At 40.9% G+C, this 20,345-nt stretch overlaps 1 protein-coding gene across 4 annotated transcripts in view; it reads left to right on the top strand.

Annotated features, from left to right (window-relative positions):
* apba2b (amyloid beta (A4) precursor protein-binding, family A, member 2b) overlaps positions 1-20,345 on the top strand; it is an 86,676-nt gene that overhangs the window by 53,442 nt on the left and 12,889 nt on the right. For 3 of the 4 annotated variants that reach the window (XM_085270237.1, XM_085270246.1, XM_085270253.1), the window contains 6 exons: positions 299-1,383; positions 7,245-7,325; positions 8,497-8,536; positions 9,010-9,155; positions 16,748-16,783; positions 19,185-19,271. In XM_085270237.1, coding sequence (XP_085126363.1) covers positions 299-1,383; positions 7,245-7,325; positions 8,497-8,536; positions 9,010-9,155; positions 16,748-16,783; positions 19,185-19,271 — 1,475 coding nt within the window. The remainder of the gene's footprint in view (positions 1-298; positions 1,384-7,244; positions 7,326-8,496; positions 8,537-9,009; positions 9,156-16,747; positions 16,784-19,184; positions 19,272-20,345) is intronic. The other variant, XM_085270263.1, reaches the window with a different exon arrangement.

Below are 20,345 nucleotides of genomic sequence, written 5' to 3' on the forward strand. Positions count from 1 at the left end.
TTTTATAATATTTTAATATCCATTATTATTAATTCTGCTAATTGGCACAATATTTGCAGTACTGATTTTTTTATTGGTTCTACAAATCAAAGGAAAACCCATAAATAACATTTTGTAGCTACCAAAGTTTGTCCTTTAAATAGAAATTGAGCCTGCTCATGCTTAGTAACTGTTTGCGATTTAGACATCAGTAAGCTAAAGTATGCATACAACTTATAGACTTATAGTGATAATTATATTAGTGAAGAAGCTCCAAATATAAGGACCACAACTTAATGTGATTATAAAACTTCTTCAGGGTTGGCAGAGGAGGATGAAGGTGTTACTTACTACATCCGCTACTGCCCAGAGGATGACAGCTACCTGGAGGGCATGGACTGCAACAACCAGGGAGACTGCAACCACAGCCACAGCCGGGGGGACTGCACCAGCACCATGCAGCTTGGCGGGTCCCACACTGATGAATGCCAGGAAGCTGTGGAGGGCTGGACCGAAGAGGGGGAGGGGCAAGCGAGAGACGAAGAATGGGTGGAAGATGAGGAGGGGGAAGGGGCAGTGAGGGAAGAGTGGAGAGAAGAGGAGGAAGAGGTGAGGGAAGAGTGGAGAGAAGAGGAGGAAGAGGTGAGGAAAGAGTGGAGACAGGGAGATGAGGAGCCGCGAGAGGAGTGGAGGGAGGAGTGCCAGGCCAGGCAGGAGCAGTGGGCGGGTCGTGAGAGGCACCGAGTGGAGGAGTGGGGTGAGGGAGAGGGAGAGGTCCGCTGTGAGGTGGTGGAGCAAGATCCCGATGAGCAGATATACAACGGACGACCGGAGCCCATCCTGGACCATCACCACCACCATCATCACCACCACCAGCCTGCCACGCAGGATGCCGCACACACCCGAAGGGCTGACAGAGAAGAAGAGGAGGCGGAGAGCGAGGACTACTGCCCTAACGAGGATGAAGAAGAGGAAGGCGAGGAGGAGGAGAGAAATGGAAGGGCCTACACCGGAGACTACTACGCCCCTGAAGACAACGGGAACTCGGTGCGAGTCTCTCCCTACCGAAGCCGTAAAGTGCTGGTGGTTGAGGGGGAAACAGGGGAGGAAGCTGAGGAGGACATTGATCAAATTGTTGCTGAGATTAAGATGAGTATGAGCATGGGGAGTCTCAGCAGTGGCACAGACCAAAGCCCGGAAGAGCTGGCACAGGACCCCGCACCAAGTGACTACCCTCACTCCAAGCCCGACGCAGCACCTTACCCTCCACCTCACCACCGACACGACAGTAGGCCCAAGTCCCTCAACCTCCCCTCCATGCACCACAACAACCCTGATCTCCAGCGGGGCCACAAGACGCATCCACGCTCACCTGATGACAGGCAGAGATGGCCCCAAGAGCAGGTGAGCTGAAGAGTATTGCTGTTGTATTATATTTATATTTAATCCCTGAACCGAATGAGTTCAGGGCCTCATCTTCAAAGTAATTTATTGCACAGAACAACAGAAAAACTAAAGAGATGAGCCACACATTATCAGGCTACACCGATTTAATTATATAGCCCGAAGTAACTGTGTTTACATGGTTTCATTCCCTTGTTCAAGAAGAAGGCTTAGTTTGTTTTTACATAAATACACTGTTGGGTCTGTGTTTCCACAAACCCCGCTAATTCTAGAGACTTATTCATCATGAAGAAAACAAGACAGTCGATCGATCGATTATTTGCACAAGGGAGGCCTCGTCTGTGTCCACCACGAAAATGACCCCGAGATCTGACCTCCTCCTGCTACCTTTTATTGAGAGACAGTTCACACAAAGCACGTCAGAACAAAACCACGCCCCCTTGGTTCTAAGACAAAGCATTTTATGTATATGTGTGAACTTCTGTAAGAATGTGTGTGTGTGTGTGTGTGTGTGTGTGTGTGTGTGTGTGTGTGTCAGACCTCCTGCTGACCAAAGGGTCGTAAACCCAGGAAGCTTACATCAAAAGAAACAGATCTTTCCGATAGGATGTATCTACAATAAAACCTCCCCCAGCACAGAGTGGTTGGAGAGGTGGTCAGGATCAAAGGAATGACTTTGATCCTACTGCTTGAACTAAGACTGTACAAATTTAAGAAACGCAATGGCAACATTCAACAATTAGACTTACACTAGAACTAGAGGAAGTCCACAGTCTATATAAATGTACCCCCTTAGGGTTAATTATTGGACCTCAAGGTAACTGTGTGTACCTTCTTAATGGCCAAAAAGGTGTGTACATGTTCCCAAGCAGTAAAAAAAGACCATATTTGCACCGTTTCTCTGAGATTTTGAGGTGCAACCCCAGGAGATTTGCCTTTGTTGGGCCAAACGCAAAAAGAAATTGGGCAAAATACAAATTTTACTCTTTGGTTTTAAGCTTTTATTGTTTCTTTGTTGATCTAACTTACATGAAAACACATTATTTTATGAGGAAAAATTGAATAATAATCATGCCGACACCCCGGGGTTAATAAACTTGACCCAAAGCCTCCTCATGACGATTATGCCGACAAATTTGACTTATTTCCTGTATGTTTTTCTTTTATTTTAATGAGTTCTATAAGGAAAAATATTGTTCCAGTGAGTTGTTGCATTTTCATTTTCATTCTCAGTTACTAAAATGTTTTGTATTACTCATACCTTTAGGTTTTAGTTTCCTTTTAGGTGCCATAATACATGATAAGCTTGGCAATGCCCCAGTAACAAACCAATGTACCAGTAAAGCAACAACAGGATACTTTATTTTTATAAGCATGTATATATTAAAAAATATCAGTGTTTAAATTCCTTTACTTTCTTAATTTGGTCTTTTTCATGATCTGTTCTTATGGGCATTAGAAGAAGACATCACAGGGTATTTTCATTTCATGTTTATAGAGTTTGGAAAAAAGCATGAAGGTGCATTACTTCTTGGTCCAGAGGTACGTATATAGATTGCCCTCCAAGTATAAATAAGCAAAAAAGAATAAATACCGATAAAAAAAATCACATTAATGACAAAAGGTTACATTTCAACCTAATTCAGAACCTGTTTAACCTGTTTCATTTTACGACTAGTTAAACTGTCTGCTGTACGCTGTTCACTGAAGTCAAGGCTATAAGAGAAAAACAGAACATGAGAGGACATGAATGGAGGCCCCTGCACAGTATATTCTGGCCATATACAACAGACCCTTGCCACTGGATGTGATTTAAAGAGATTTGTGGTGATAAGAAGGAGATGAGTTACAGGTGACATGTTTGTCATTACCACCCAGAGAATAACAGGAGTGTCACCCCTCCCCCGCGTTACCTTGAGATGTCCCCCTCCTCATCTCTCTGCTTCTCACGGATCTTGATTAATGCACACATGCTGTACATGCATGCCGATAGAGTCGAACACACGCAGAGCCCCTCCACCCTCTAAAAGTCAGATGGTAAAAGGAGAACAGGGATAGTCTCCTGTGGGCAGCATGCTGATACCCACCTGCTCCACGGTGTGCACGAGCGCTGGTACATTCACTGCATATATGTAGCTCATTTGTAGCACAGAAGTGGGTCAGGCATTGTAGTGGCTTGATGAAATTGAAACACACACACACACACACACACACAAAAAAACAGTTAAGTGCAGATGGAGATGACTCCCAGGCTCACTGAGATAATTCGGTCATTTTGTTCTCTCTTATTCAAAGAAATGTTCTCTGTGCACCACTTCAGAATGACCCTAAACTAGACCGGGACAACAGTGAATTTAAAAAAAGATGTCTTTTGCACAATGTGGAGCCAAAAGATCATGTTAACTGAAGAGTTAAAAGACTGTTCAGGGAGGTCATCTACACACAAATACAAGTATACACAAAATGATGCTGTGCTGATGTGTTTTCAGCTTTGACATTTTGCAAACAGAATTTCTCACAATAACCTTTCTCAGTTACTTTTCTTTTTACTTGCTTAAAATTTGTTCTGGGCTCCTTTTCCTACCGTAAAGCAATCCAGTTGGGTTTTTTAGAGCTTGGTGTTTGATTCACTAAAAGAAGCCATTTTCACATTAATAATGGTGCGATTTTAGCAGAGTTTATTTAGGTGGATCCAAAGCTTTTCTTAAAACGGCCAGTGTTTAAAGACTATGCTTGTACACAAGTAGTATTGCAATGAGCTATATTTTTATGTGTTCTCTCATTTTCAGTCATAAATACAAAGCCAACCTAAAACAGTCAAAACGCTTTGTAAGTAAATAAAAATAAAACATAAGAAAATAATTACAAAATCTCATAAGTCTAGATTTTATTCACAATACAACACAGAAAAAAATGTCAAATGTTTAAACATTTTAATATTTCAGCAAAAATATTAGCTCATTTTTAATTTGATGTCAACAACACACCTAAAAAGGTTTGGACATGGCCACGTTTCCATCTGTGTAGGTGACCAGTGTCTGGATTTTTGGGAGAGGAATGTTGTCCCATTTTTGTCTGATATAGGATTCTAGTTGTTCAACAGTCCTGGCTCTTCTTTGTAGTATTTTTCATTTCATTATGCTTCAAATGTTTCAGTTGATAAAACATCTGGAGTGAAAGCAGGCCATTTCATTCTGGACTCTTCTACTACAAAGCCTTGCTGTTCTTATAGCTGGAGTACATGTTTTGCATTGTCTTGATAAAACATTTAAGGGTTTTCCTGGAAAAAAAACACCATGTTGCTCTAAAACCGAGCGCTGATAACAAGCCTGATGGAGCCTCTCCTCTTCGTTCTGCAGGACTTGGAGTCCATGTATTTAAATGAATTTCAAATTTGGATTCAGCGGACTACAAAACAGTTTTCCACTTTGCCTCAGTCCATTTTAAATGAGCCTTGGCCCAGAGGATGGCGATATTTCTGGATCATATTCACAGATGGCTTCTTCTTTGCACCATAGAGCTTTAACCTCCATTTGTGGATGGCACATTGAACTGTGTTAACAGACAGAGATTTATGGAAGTCTTCCTGAGCCCATGCAGTGTTTTCCATGACAGAATCAGGCCTGTTTTTAATGCAGTGCTGCCTGATTTTGATTTTTTTTAGCCTTTTGTTTCCCAGTCCCAAGTTTTTTGATAGTTGTTGCTGTCAGCAAGTTCATGAAATAGTGAAATGTCTCACAAGTTTTTTTTGGTGGTTCTGTGGCAAATTCTCGTATCTCAAATCCAGGGTGTTAAATATTGAGATCCCAGTTTTTTCTGCTGTTGTCTCTTTATAATGTCAGATATAGCAGATATTCTCAATATGGTAATAAGACAAATGCCCCTGTCTGAGCACAGAAAATGCAACTAATGTGCAAACCTCCTGTGTGGCAGCCAATCAGAAGATCTGCATGGAGCAATATTAGATAAATAAATTAGAACTAGAACTAATCTAGTAACAAAAATATGGAGCTGGACATCACAGAGAGACTACTTGAAATGCTTTTTACATTTTATTTTATGTGCGTGCCATTATGTGTTAATCTGATGAGCATTCATCACAGCCTGATAAAGGTAATTATCGCTGAAGACAGCTGAGTGATATGTTGCTTCTAGCTGAAGATACTTTATAGAAAAGTAGCGGATGTCTCCTAATTTTAGTTCAGACTTGAGGGTGATTGGACAAGTGAGTCCTGTCTTGTAGATATGCACACATTAGCAGAAGCTGCCAATCATTTGGTGTGTGTCTTGTGAATGCTATTTGCACCGATGATTGAAGCAGTGCTGATTTATTGATGGTTCAGTTGCACATAAAGGCTATTTGTAAAATGTACAGTGGGCTGGACTCACTTGGGATGCTGCTCATAAATGTAGTTTTGTAGACCATCACAGTTTGGCATTCCATCCCTCCCAACAACAACATGAATCTCATCAATTTAATGGTTGTTTGCACAACTGAGTTGGGCGGCACAGTGAATACTGATTAGAACTTTATGTCTGCTTTTCTGTTCGCAAAGGAGGCTATGCAGCTGCATGACAGCATGGGCTTTTCCTCTGAATTTCACATTTCTTTACTGCTTTGCTGTGGAGGAGGAGTGGGGGGGATTTCTTGGAAGGAGGATTTTATTTGCGCCACTAATACAATTAAATGTTAATGAGCCATTGTGGACTGCAAAATGGGCATCCAGGGGAATGAAAGGGTGTTTTCCATCCTACTAAGTTATGGTTCTGGCTATACCGACTGCTGCACTGGATAATTGAAAGACGCATGCCATCATCAATGATGCTCCAGTTTTTGAACATGTCTGAGAACAGGAAAAAGACTAATTTTCATTCATAAAGTTTAAATACCTGTGGTCAACCATCCACAGAAATGGACAGTGCACAAGAGAGATGGAAAAGAGAGAGCAGGCAGGGTGGAGTAGGTGGATTCAAGTTTCAGGGTGATTTGTGATGGAAGGATAGCTGCAAGAATGAAAGCGAAGGTTTTATCAGATTGTAGTGAGACCTGCTGTGATGTATGGTTTGGAGACATTGGCACTGATAAAGTGATAGGAGGCAGATTTGGAGTGGGCCGAGCTGAATGAAGACCCACAGGACCTAAGGAGAGGATTAGAAATAAGTACATCAGAGGGACCGCTCAGGGTGAGCGGTTTGGAGACAAAGTTAGAGAGGCAAGGCTGAGATGGTTTGGACATGAGCTGAGGAGGGATATTGGATATACTGGACAGTTGAATATGGAGCTGCCAGGCAGGAGGGATAGAGGAAGACCACAGGGAAGACTCGTGGATGTAGTGAAGGAGGGCATGCAGAGGGTTGGTGTGACAGAGGAGGATGCTAAGGATACGATGAGATGGAGGCAGATGATCCTAAAACGAGTAGCCGAAAGGAGAAGAAGAAGAAGAATACTGAATGTGATGATAGACTCTAAATGATTAATCCATCATTAAAATATGAAATACATTTAAAATATGCATCTGTGTGGCATCTACTGGATGTATTGTGTAATTGACAAGAGAGCAGACTGTTAAAAGACCAAACTGAACTATATTCCAGTGGTTTGAACCGATACTGCTTGTTTTCTTAACCTCTTAAGCCCCAAGCCTAACTGATCTCCTGCCTTTTGCCCCCGCATCAGGGGGCGTTGGGGCTTAATTTCAGTAGTATTTGTGGCTTAAAACTTCAAACAAGTACACAAAAAGAGACTTGGATACAGCATTTTGACTCACCTTGTTGGTTACAGTGCTGGCTACACATTAAAAACCTCCGTTTCCTGCACATTGTAATTTCCTTGCACCTGTTCTTCTGTGTTGGCATGCCAGGTGAGCAATGGCGCAGAGCAACCCAGAAAACAGCAGCGGTCCGACCTCAACGTCCCCCTGGAGAACAACAACGTACCAGAGGTAAGACGTTCTCTGGATATCCTGTCGCAGCGTTTCCTTCTTTGTCATTTATCTACCCCGAGGTTGTTTGCACAGGATATATTGTTGTTTATGTGTGCGTGCATCCATATGGTTATGTTTGTGCGTGCATGTGTGTGTGTGTGACCATTTAAGTAAATGAGTAATTGTGTAATTACAACCTCAGCTCATGTCCTCTGCTTTTGGCATGATAGCATCCTGATAATTGACTAGCATTCTGCTTGTGGTTTTATGAGAGCCATTTCTCATCGAGACGTCTGCGGTGGGAGGATGCCCCCGTTCCACCCTCCCACCACCCTCCCTCCACCCTTACTTCCTTGTCCTTGAGGGGAGCAGAATCTCTGAATATGGAGGGAAGGCTCAGTGGTATCACCAGGATCAGTGTTTGAATCTCATGAATCTCCCTGTGGCCATCTAAAGCTTCCTCATCCCTCGTGGATACGATATCTCTTTGCAGTCGGGCTTTTCCGGCTTCCATAGTGCTTTTTAGCAAGTCAGGCACGTGGAGATTCTGGAGCTGCAAGGTTTAAAAGCTTTTATCTGTGTCAGTGTTCATTTTGACAGCAAATTCTGATTTAGCTTTAGTCATAGTCTTGTGACTAAAATGTCGTGCAGCTGTAGTCATAATTTAGGCATCTAAGTTCTTTTACTTTCAGTCTAGTTTTATTTGACTAAATGTCATAATTATAATAGACTAAAACTTCAGTTTGCCATGCTATTACTGGTGAGAGTTGCTCCACATGGTTTACTAATCATATTATTTTCCTTGACATCAAACGCAAAGGGTGTCTGTATGTGTGGAGAAGAAGATCGTCCCGCCTTTCTGCACAACTTAATTAGTTCTGATTGGATCTCGTCTCTGCAGAACATTTTCATCTCGTTTTTGTTTGTTGATGATTGTGTAAATACATTTCATCATAGTTTTTGTCTATGAAAGGAATAATTCTGTAAATTTGGCGTCACTGGTCTTTCAACTATTGTGAAAGCCTTGTTTTGCTAGTGTGTCTTTCATGATGGCATATTTGAAGTCAAGTTTATTTAAAGAATTTGAAGTTTAGCACGTTTATTTTGAAACAGCAGAGAAGTACAATATGTAATTCACTGTAAGTCTATTCATAACATTTATCTGCTATTACCTGTTTCTGTCTTCCAGCCTACAAAGAAGGTCGCATCCTTCCCCAGCTTTGTCGATGGTAAGTTCATCTGCACATCTGTTTGGTGGTGAAATTCAAATTTTGGAATAAAAACCAAGTAATCACAATAAGTTACAGTACTTCCCTGCCTTTGGGCATGATCTAGGGCTAACAGTATGTTTTAAAAGGCTTTAGTTGCCATCAGATCATGGTGGCACATTGTGCTCCAAAGTGGGTGTCTGAGAGTCCACATCTAGATATCACAGGATATCACAGATGCAGATTAATCACAGCTCCTGTTAGCACTGCACCTCCATTAGCTCACAGCCGGTGGCCATTTCACTGCTGAGGCCTATCCAGCCGTTTATCACTATATCTCCAGTGTTTGGCTTCTTTTTCTTCACGCAGCACACTGACTGCAGTAATTAAAATACCTTCTCCGCTGCACGCTCCACCCTTTCAGTCTAAACATGCTTTGTCTTTCCCTTTGTCTCCCTCTTAATCACCATCCTCTCTGCCTCTCCCTGGCTCAGTCCCAGGACCCTGTGAGCCAGAAGACCTGATTGATGGGATTATCTTTGCTGCTAACTACCTGGGCTCCACTCAGCTGCTGTCTGAGAGGAACCCCTCCAAGAACATCCGAATGATGCAGGCCCAGGAGGCCGTCAGCAGGGTCAAGGTACTCAAAAACACCCACTCGTGCACCGATTCACATACGAAGACACAGTTACCGCTGCATTTCTGAGTCATACAGACAATCACACTTCCTTGTGCTTTCACAATATAGGTGTCACAATATACTGGTGATAGTAAATAATATGAAACAGCAATATCATGTCAGAAACACGGATATGACAACATGGTGATAACAACCCAGTGGCAGCACAGCCATGATTCAGCTCAAGAGTCAAGTTTATTGCAACTCTCCAATTTAATCTGTGCTCACCTACACAGGTGGAGTCAGGCTGTTGTTGGGTTGTTAAGTGAAGCAGTTGGAGATGAGCAGGCTGGACTTAAATTCTTAATTTAATTACCAATTTGTTGTCTGCCCTTGTTACTGCTTTTCCTTGCTTTCTTAATACTAGCCTCTTAAAATGTGCAACTGTGCCCTGCGCCTTGTGCTCTGCACTTTCCAGCTGGCCCGATTGAGTTACAAGAGTTTGCTGCTCTGTTCTAGCTGTGCAAACTGAGCACTGCACATGTCAGTGACATTTGGTCAGGCTGGTTTAGGCTTGTTATTTGCCTTATTAGAGACAACAGAATAATCTTTCCAGATGTTCCGAAGACATTTACACAGTTTGTTGCTTCTGTTAGATTACTAATGGCTTTATCCTTTTTTTCCCTTTTTTTTAAAAAAGATTGCAACCCACCTCCTCTCTGCACCCACATGGTTCACATAGCCTCTGTGTCAGATCCACAAAGCACAGCAATAAATAGAGCTAAGTGTGCTAAGGTATGCTGAGGAGAGGACACAGAGGGAGACAGAGCGAACCGATAGCAAGGCTTAAGAGGGCTATATATACACGGAGAATTGATTGAATGATGAGACGTACGTGGAAAACTCTGGGGATAATGCGGACGATCACAAAGGAGTAAAAATGCAGCTGTCAAAGTTAAATAGAAAGTAAAAAAAGACATGAATCATTGTAACAGAAGGCAGAGGAAGGAAATAACAAAGAGCAAATAAGTTCTCACAGAAACCACAGGGACCATTTTCATTTCTTTTTTTCTTTATTTTTTGCAATATTTCCTATGGCTAACATAATTATGTAGGGAAAATCTCACATCGTGACAGCCCTAACAACATTAAAGACTAATTTTGGTTGCAAAGTGTTTTTCCTCTGGTTCCATAATGCTTTGTAGTCCCTAATTGAGTCTGAAGAACTGTGAATATCAGAGCCAGCTGGGTCGGTCATGGGTTGTAATTTACAGCTGCCCTGTTGGGTAGTCAGCCACATCATTTGTAACTTCAACAAATATTGATGATGAGAAGTAGCACTAGTAGCAGCAGTGAGGTTGCGGTAGTCCCAAGTCACCAGGAAGTACTGCCGGTGATCCTAAGTATCTGGAAATATGTATTAGTTGAATAAACAGTTCCTCCAGTAGGAAGCTGCTGAGAGGCCGTTCCCTTCGGACGGAGCTTTTTATTCAGTGACGGTTCTCTAATTTCTAACAGATGTGCCATCATTCTGTTGTTGTTTAAGCAGCACCAGAAACATTCAAATGTACCTAAAGACATATAAAAGGACATAGAAGCCTTACAGGAACACTCAGTGGCATTACATGACTAATACAGAGAGTGTATTCCTGATACAGTGTCATTTTTCACATTACTGTACATGCATAGAATGGGAAAACACAAACAAAATCCTGGTACTGCAGAATATTCTGTTATATTTAGTCATTTATAACAGCTATGACATTATTTCTTAACTCATACCCACAAACTTCCAAATGAAATATACAGTACATGGATATTAATTATTTTTTCTAAGCAGTATAGTCATGTATTAAGCATCAGTGGTCTTTTAGGGCAGCTGAAAAACTTGGCCAGATTAGACTTCAGGGCACGTGTGTTCGTCACAGCCGACTGGATAATGGGGCTTCTGGCATGTGAGCCTCCCTGCTGTTCACTAATATCATTACAAAAATGATGTTTCAGAAAAGTGCTGTGGATGGTGCTAGTGCAGCTCAAAGAGGCTCATTTGATGTTAGTTTGGAGAAGCTTTTCATCACTGTCCAGAGCTCTTGTGATAAAACATCTCTTATGACAAACTAGACTGTCAGACTTATGGTACTGGTCACATTTATCTGTTTTGGGCTCGCAGTCCCTCTGCCAGGTGACTGATGTCATCTCGTGTCGTGACAAGATGACATTAGTGCTAACGTTCTGGTGCGTAGTTGCTAACCGAGCACTGGCCTCTTTTATCTCCCTCTCGTGTGAATACAAGCTTTGATGTTATTCTAAATATTGAATGACCGCCTCCGTAGTGGTCTACTTTTAGAAAGTTACATGCTGAAATAAGACTTGTTAATCGACGTGTGACCAAAGTCTGTTTAAGCTTCTCATATTGGTTGTATTGTCTCCGTTTTAGCCACATTTTGCAGGTTTCTTATGCTTGTGTGAAATAAACAAACATATAATTTTGTTCATGTAATTATTAAGGGACAATCCTACATAATTAGAGTTTCCATAAGGTTTGTATATGAAAATATAGGGAAAACACACATAAACTCAAAGGAAAACGTATGTATCTTGACTGCGCTGACATGTTTCACAAATATAACACACATATCAAGGTGTAGTCACAGCCTGCTGCTTCATGGTACTCGGTGAAGCTGCTGTGAGGTGGCATTGATATCTAAAAAGTAGGGGTGCAACGATACACAAAATTCACGGTTCGGTTCGGTTCGATACTTTGGTGTCACGGTTCGATATTTTTTCGATACAAAAAAAATGTTCATGCCTTTTTAATTTGTCATTTATTAAAATTATAAATATATATTTTAACTCAAAAGTACAGTTTTTAAATTTAACCCTAACCCTTGTGCGTGTTTTTTATTTTGACAGCGAATGCGCACCTGTGGACCACTTATGTGCAGCCCTGGTTATTTAGCTCGTCATATTGCAGCCACAGAAATTATTTTGTCCATGAAACCATAAAGCTGCACTTTCTTTTTGCCTTATAGTCTGATTTGTCATAACTTCTCCGTTTTGTGGTAAGCTTTTCTTTGGCTGTCACTTCTTCACCCTGACCTGTCTTATTTGGCTCAGCAGAACTAAAATATATATACTGCTGCTTTTACACGCGCACTCACATAAGCTCAGCGATTCTCTGCGCGATCAACCTCTCACATGTTTAAGCTTGCTGCGGGAGATTTCACTTGTCATGTTTGCATAGTAAGCTAACGATTAATAAGACGATGTCAGAGGAATTGGTGCGCAAATTATCATCACTCACAGATCAGTGCTGTCGCTCTCTATACACAGTTCGCACGATTGCAAAGTGAAAGCAAAAAAACAAGCGCAAATTCAAACGCGATTTCAATATGTCACATATTGACAGTGGCTCACCGATGCCAATGACATAATTACCCAGCTACATTTCTGAAAGAATGCAAAAGCATTGACATATATTTTTCCTTCCTACAATAGCCCAACGGGCAGGGAAGAGATAGATTTTGGTAGCCCGACTGAAAAAATCGCTAGCTCCAGGACGTCGGGCTAGCGATATTGCAAGTCCTGTATCTGATTGAGGAATCATGCATCTTTGGAAAAGAGAGTTTATTACAGAGAAATGTCTCTTTCCAAAATAAAAGCTATACTATCCGCTTCTTCTGGGCTATATTCTCAGCAGCATAAGGAGAATCATGTGCTAAGAGCTGTCTAAATGACTCGGCTAAAGTTAGTAGCATGCTTGTTGTTTTTGTCTTTGCACTAGGATGATGTCGGCGTAAATGTGCAGTCATATTCGTTGTGTTCCCACTAGTGCTTTCAGGTTAATCTCGTTGAAATGACCTTAACACCACAACACGGCAAATCTCCGTTAACGAGCTACCGTCGATCGCCCCGTGCATGGGGCTAGACGGCCAACACGTTAACGAGCTAACTGCGCTAACACACTAGTTCCCACCCATGTAATTGAGCATTGCATGGCACATCCAACATACTGTTTTACTTTAGTCCATGACTCGCTTACCTTCAGGGTCATACGTCACATGAAAACCAAAATAATTCCAAATGCCAGATCTGAATGAGGGTGGGGGAGGTGCCCTGCACTCTTCCTCCTGACTATGCTGTCTGTGTGGAGCGCTCAGTGGATCTGCGCTCGACAGTGCAGCCTAGGCGGAGTAGTCGAACGCAGATTCACTGAGCGCTCAACACAGACAGCATCGTCAGAAGGAAAGTTGATAAAATAAATTACAAATGTTGTATTGTTCGATACATATGCGTACCGAACCGAAAGCACTGTATCGAACGGTTCAATATCGATACGAATATCGTTGCACCCCTACTAAAAAGACAATATGGCTAAACATTTATACTTTTCTTCAAATATTTAGGTTCATTTCAGCTCATTCACTGAGCTGAGCATGTGTACAGACTCATATGGATGCTGTGCTATCCTATGTCATGATACTTAATGGGCAGGCTTTCATAAATAGACATGTGCATGGGAGAAGAGAGAGTATATTTCTGAGTCAGTATTGAGCCAAAAAATAACATTATAACTACTGTTAGTAGCCCTTAGTCTTTTTATATGTCGCTGAATCAAAACAAAATAATCCACATCACTGAATTACTAAATTGATTTAACAGTAAATAACATTCACAGTAAAAATAAACAAATATATGCAATCTGGAAGTATACTAAAAACTACTATAAGGTCATAAACGAACAAAATCACATATGTTACGATTTATAGCTTGAAAATGCCTATAAGTTAAATTTCCTGTGGTAACATCCAATATATTATTGACTACTATTGTCATTTATGATAAGGATTCGTTTTAGAGTTAACACAAGTATGGTTCACTAGACTGGTGTATGTCTAAAAATGGACTTCTCATGTCTTGTGCTAATAAACCCAATTTCCCAAATTCAGGAAGAGCACTGCTGATTGATCAGATGCAATAACATCCCTATTTGTCACATTGTCGGATCTTTGCTGACCGGTTAGGAGAAATCCAAATTCAAAGAGTCCAGTCCTACACCTGGTTCAGGGCCCAAATAGCCCGGGGGGAGAAGTTCCTCCTCATTCTCTCTGTTTTATCCATGTAGTTTTACAACTTCACAGTGAGGCATGAGAAAGCCAGTTTTGATGTCAGTTTAAGTTAACATTTAGTTAGCATTTAAGCTTCCTTGCCCTATAAAGGGTTAAGACAGAACACTAATTATGTCACATAGCCCTCAGCCCTATCCTTATTGTCGTGTTCTTCAGATTAGCTTAGGGTTGAGAGTTAGCAGTGCAAAAATATTAATACATATCAAAATGTTCCTGAGCATTGCTAGAAATGTGTAAGTGTTAATATGAAAAAAATGTAGTGTGAAAACGTCAATACAAAAGTTAATGGGTGTACATTTGTTTATGACTGTACAAATTTTGGAAAAGCTACCGAATGAATGTTTAGTTGATTTCCTTTAGTTATTTTTAATAGAATATCTATTAACAAAAGTTGAATCTTCAGTGTTGTCGGCCAGTCTTTCTGAAAGAGTTACAGTGGGTTTCACACATGCCCCGAAGGCCTGAATTTTTCGAGGCATCACCTGGAGAGGCAGTATGTGATAGACCAGCATGTGTCCAGATCAGTCAGACTCAACATTAAACAGACTTCATCCTGCCAGCTCTACACTACAAAGCCTGCGTGTGAATAGAGCAGGTACTGCAAGGGAGTCCTACCCCCTGCATCCTTACCCAGCATCCCTAAACCGCTTTTCAAGAAGTGAAGACATGACTGACACAAAGGTCTCTTACAGTGTGTTAATTAAACGTGTCATTCAATCAGCAGATTTCACTAAAGAATGAAGGTTGTTTACAGCCTAGGAACTGAGACCTTGGTTGAACAGGCAGAGCTGCTGTAAACATTGCCCACAATGTCATCATCGCAACCATGAAGTGCAATTTACAGAAGTGTGTCGCTGGCATGACTGTCCATGTGCACTTTTATCACTCGCTCTTTGCCACACAGTTGTCTGCCTGCACAAAATCTTCTCCAACCGACTGCAGCAAATCAGCCGTTTTCTCTCAGTGATTTCCCTCGATTGGCCCTTCATTATATAATTCATTTATCCCTTGTGAACCGAATGAATAGCACTATAGCAACCGACCTTAAACACTGAAATGGAGACTGTCGGCTTAACACAAACCACACATAGAAAGAACCTCGTGTCCTCTCCTGTTCTTTATAAATATGTGCTATTTAAATAAAAACAAGTTGACTAGAGTATATTTCTGCCACACTTGTATTTTTGCCTCACATCAACCCAAGGAAGCATCTGTGTGGTATAATAAAGCACAGGTTCGAACCCTGTGGTGCTGAACTGAGCAAAAAGAAGTATGGCAGGTAAATTGTAGCAGAGCTGTGTAGGCTGCTTATGCAGATCTTTGTGCCATGATGTCAACTCGCTGTTTGATGTAATATTTATGAAGTTTCAACCCCCCCCCCCCCCCCATTCCCTTTCACTACCCCCCCCCCCTTGCTCCTCGTCAGCAGAGCAGTAGGTGTTGCTCAAAGCCTCAGATGTTTGTCTTCCTGAGAGCCGATCACAGAAGAGGAAACTTTACAGATTGAAAGCTGGAAAAAGACACTTCCCTCTGGGCTGTTATTAATACTGTGTTGGTGGTTACAGCTTTGCAGCAGTGGCTCAGGCAAACATCCAGGCCTGCACTCGAAAATGTAATGTCAAGATAATTTCCTCTGGTCGATGGTAGATGGAAGGAAGGCCAGCAGCTCAGCTTGAACCTTATACGGAGGGGATAAATTGAAAGATTACCGAGAGCTAAGAGTCCTCCTAAAGATTAGTTATCTAAGGTCAACTGTTAGAGCCCACTACATGAACAGTGTTACTGATGAACTAATCACACCCATTAGCTCAGTAAAACTGTCTCCATATTAGCTAAGCTCTTTAATTCCAAACACAGTGACTTGACCTTGAAAAAAAAAAGAACCCAAAAACCAAACAAACCCAAAGCAGAGAGTTGAAATCCTTGCACAGGGCTTATCGCCCCCGTTCTCTGTGTGTGTTGTTGATTGTTTTTTCCAGCATGTCTTTTCTGCTAGCAGCATTTAGACTGTGTCGTAAACGTGAAAGTCGGTAAGAGCAGCGCCCGTGCGTTTGATCTGAATGACAGAGTTTGTCTGTGTGTTGATTAAATGCTTTGTTCAGCACAGTAGCTTAAAAAGCTTTGTGAAGAATGCAGGAACAGTGTCAGTCCATGTCTACACGCTTTTTGTTTGTTTTTTTAAAGAAGCAATTATTACCATCTGTAATTGCTGTTGTGATAACCAATATGGCTGTGCGAAACGCTTTCTCAACAAACACACTCCTCCTCTCTCGCTCTCTTTCTTTCTGTCACTCTTCCTGTTTGTGAGAGCAGCGACAGCACACCTGCCTTTTGGTTTGGGGCTTTACTGTCTTACCTTCTTTTATTTACCTTCTTTATTTCCTCCTCCTCTTCCTCCTGTTTTTTGTGCTCCTGTATCTGCTGACCTTGTCCCGTCCCGTCCCAACGCCTGCCTGCCTGCCTGCCTGCCTGCCTGCCTGCCAGAGGGTACAGAAGGCTGCCAAAATCAAGAAAAAGGCGGTGTGTAATAAACGGAACAAAAAGAAAGACCCTTTGGCCACTTTACTTCCACTCTCACCTTTTATTTTTTGACTTCATATTTGCCTGTCTGTGTATCCTTTTCCATTTGTGTCTCAAACACTTGAATGTTCATGCACTGAGTTCAGCAAATCTGTGTCAGGTTTATCTCTGTCCTTCTGTCTGCGGAAAAAGAAATCTGTATCTCCAGAAATATTGTAGAACTCTTTAAAACTAACAATTATATTGTTATTTATTAGGCAAATACCAAAGTGAGTCATTTTATATACCCAAATTTGAGCCGGCCCACTTCTCTGAGATGCCATAAATTATTCAAGCATAACAGTCAAACTAATGTTTTTGTTCAGGAATGCAAGTAAATAACTGTAATTTAGGATTTTAATCAAAATTAAATGATGTGCTTCACTGTGTTTTTCAGTCTTTTGTTTTTTAGTATTAGAAATATGCAGGATTAACCATTACAGAAGCATTAAAATCCTTTGGGTTATAACCAGTACTGTCACTTAGACTGGGTGGTGGGCTAAAAAAATTGTCAAGCACTGTATATGGAAAGAACAAAGAAATAACTGAAATAAATGTGATGCAAATACATCCCACGCACACACATTAGAGACTATTTTTTTTCTTTTATTTCCAGTCATATTGTTATTGTACATATTGTTATTCTCCAAAACATACCGTAGGGTTAGAGTTAATTTTCTATTGTACTGATACATCAGGGGTATATTTAATGTGTTTTTGTATGTTTTGCGCGTCTCATACTGTGACTCATTCAGTGACCCTTTTGCCAATTTCTTACGTAAAATAATTAGGATAAATTGAACCGAGTGAATATTATGTTACATTAGAAAAATGCAAAAGAGATCACTTTAGTGATTAAATCACATTCCCGTATATACAAGATAAGCACTGCCTATAGACAACATTAACATTTACTATTGTAGGGGCTAAAGAGTGCTTTGTTTACCTAGAATATTTATTTTCCTTATATGGAAACAGAGTTGCTTTTATATTAGACTAAACAACCACTGAAACAAAGTAGCGTAACGTGTTACTGACATGAATTATTATCATGAATTTATAATAAGGGGATTCTGTGTCTGAAGCTTCTATCCCATTAAGACTTAATGCTGATTGGCTGTCCTTCTCAAACAGAACAGCAGGTGGGTCGGGCCGCTGTGCTTACAATCCAAGCTTTGTGTCCGAACCGACCATATTATGTGTGTCTCCAAGACACAGTACAGACCAATAGTAACCAATAGTGTCTGAAGCGTTTAGATCAATCTGAAGCCTGAAGATTTTGTCTGTCAGATTTAGTCTGACACTGTTACAGTATAAATATAAGAAAAAATGAGGAAAAGCATAAGAAGTTCCACAGATTAAAAATATTTATGTATTTTTCTACCATAGGTTCAAAAATCTATAATCATTTTAGTCATTAAAGTGATATAACTGGCTTTAATCATGTGTAAGAGTTGTCATTTCTTCTTTCTAACCAAAAACTCTGAAGCTTAAAGGGTTTGCAAGATTTCTAGAAAAAGGTCAGCGAGCCAGCGGTCGTAGCTTCCTCACACATACCAAGACCGGACAAGGAAACAAAGCGTGACATATTGAACAGAAAAATCTTCTACCTCAAGGCCAAATGCAGGCAAATGTAAATCACATGCCAGCCACAACTTATGTTTGCAAAAACTAGTTTGTACCCTAAAGAAAATTAATTACTATTCATTGTATTTTCTGATACTGGATATGGACAGAAAATGATGAACTAATGACAGGTCACAGTCTCTCTCCCCCCCCCTCCCCCCCCCCCCCACCACCACCACCAAAAAAGGTTTACCGTTTATTGCTTGAAACAAATGTTAACCACGTGTTTTATTTGTCTATGAGATTGCCTTATTTAAGTACATAAGACAGTTTTAATTCAACTAAAACAAGCATAGTTTTATTAGATTTCTGCACAGAGAGATTAGAGGGAAATGTGCACAAGCTTGTTGTGTGCTGAGGCTGCATTACTCTCACTGGTGTAACAGCCAGCTGGTAGGGGTTTAGTGTTAAGCTGTTTCTTGTTTCCATGCCAGCTCGCCCATCCTCGTGCCAGGACTATTGATGCAAACTAACGCTACTGCCAAACACTTTCTTTTTCTTCCTTTGCTACCTCACCTCTAGACTCAGTAACATGTCCATGTAACAAGGACTTTTCTAACTGGGCACTAAGCTTTGAATGCATGAGTTTTGGCAATTAAAAAAAGGCATTCCCACATTTAAAACAGACACTATTCAGACAGCTGCGTGCACAATGAACAGTCAGGCTTGACACAAACATCTTAAACAGCCAGACGCAGGTGATTTAACAAACTCTTCTGTCTGTATGTTGCTTCAGAGCGCAGATGGAGACGCCCAAACCCTTACCGAGGTTGATCTGTTTATCTCCACCCAGAGGATCAAAGTCCTCAACGCAGACTCACAGGTAAGTGCTCCATGTTTCTGTTAAAAGTATGATTTTTCACCTGTGAGAACAAAAGCTGTTTTCCCAGAAACTATGAGTCAACGCCTCAGGGGAATGATGTTATGTCATAATTGTCAAAACAACAGCTTAACTGCTGACACCAGCTGCATCCTACAGCTGCCCCAGCTCTGATTGTTGTTTGTTTAATCTCATGACGTCACTCTGTGAATTCTTTTTGACCGTGGCTAAAAATAGATTCTGCAAAGCCAAAAGAAAAAAAAATGGTGCAGGATCATCTGTGCAGCACTGCCTTTACTTTAATGTCACAACAAAGTGGTCCTTTAGAAGTTCGGACCCCAGACTTAATGGATGCACAAAGCAAAGTTAATGGCACAATGATGAATAGTATTAGCTGTACAGAAAAGGCAGGAAGCACATAAACAGAGCATCCTAAACACAACAAAACTACAGTGACTAGGAAGAGATCTCAGGTTTGTTGTTTAGCACTCAATAAAAGAATTAACATTACCAAGCTCAACTTTTTTGACTTCGGTGTGGCTACATAGTACAAGGATTCAAAGGTTAACTAAAGATAAATGTAAAAATTAAGTGTAAAAATCGCAAAATCAGTGATACAACAAATGACCATGTAGCAAGTAATTCAATCAGTGTTAGCTAGGTAGTGTGCTAGCAAACTGTTGCTATATATGCTTCTGTAGAGCTAACACGTGCCAACACACCAGCTCCACAAAGCAAAATAAAGCCTTCATAAGACACAATGCAGTCCTGTGAAAAACTGAGTACGGTGTTATTCCCTCCATAGTCAGGTCCCAATAGTCAAATGGGCTTGATCGATTGATCCTCAGTAAGTTTGATCAGTGATCAAACTTACTGATGATATCTGATCACCTCTATAAAGGCTAAAGTGTTGGCAGTTTGTGAGTCTTGCTCATTGAGATTGGGATGCATGGTAACACAAAAAGCCAAACATTCTTCCCAGGAGTGGATTATAAGGCTTTTCAAACAATTTAGTCCATCATTCTACACTAACAAAGATTACATGGAAAACATACATACATACACACTTGTCCCAGC

The sequence above is a fragment of the Mchenga conophoros genome, linkage group LG1 (assembly GCF_057382185.1).
Source record: "Mchenga conophoros isolate Kocher_MC1m ecotype Shallow Benthic linkage group LG1, M_conophoros_male_GT1.1, whole genome shotgun sequence".
Lineage (NCBI taxonomy): Eukaryota > Metazoa > Chordata > Actinopteri > Cichliformes > Cichlidae > Mchenga > Mchenga conophoros.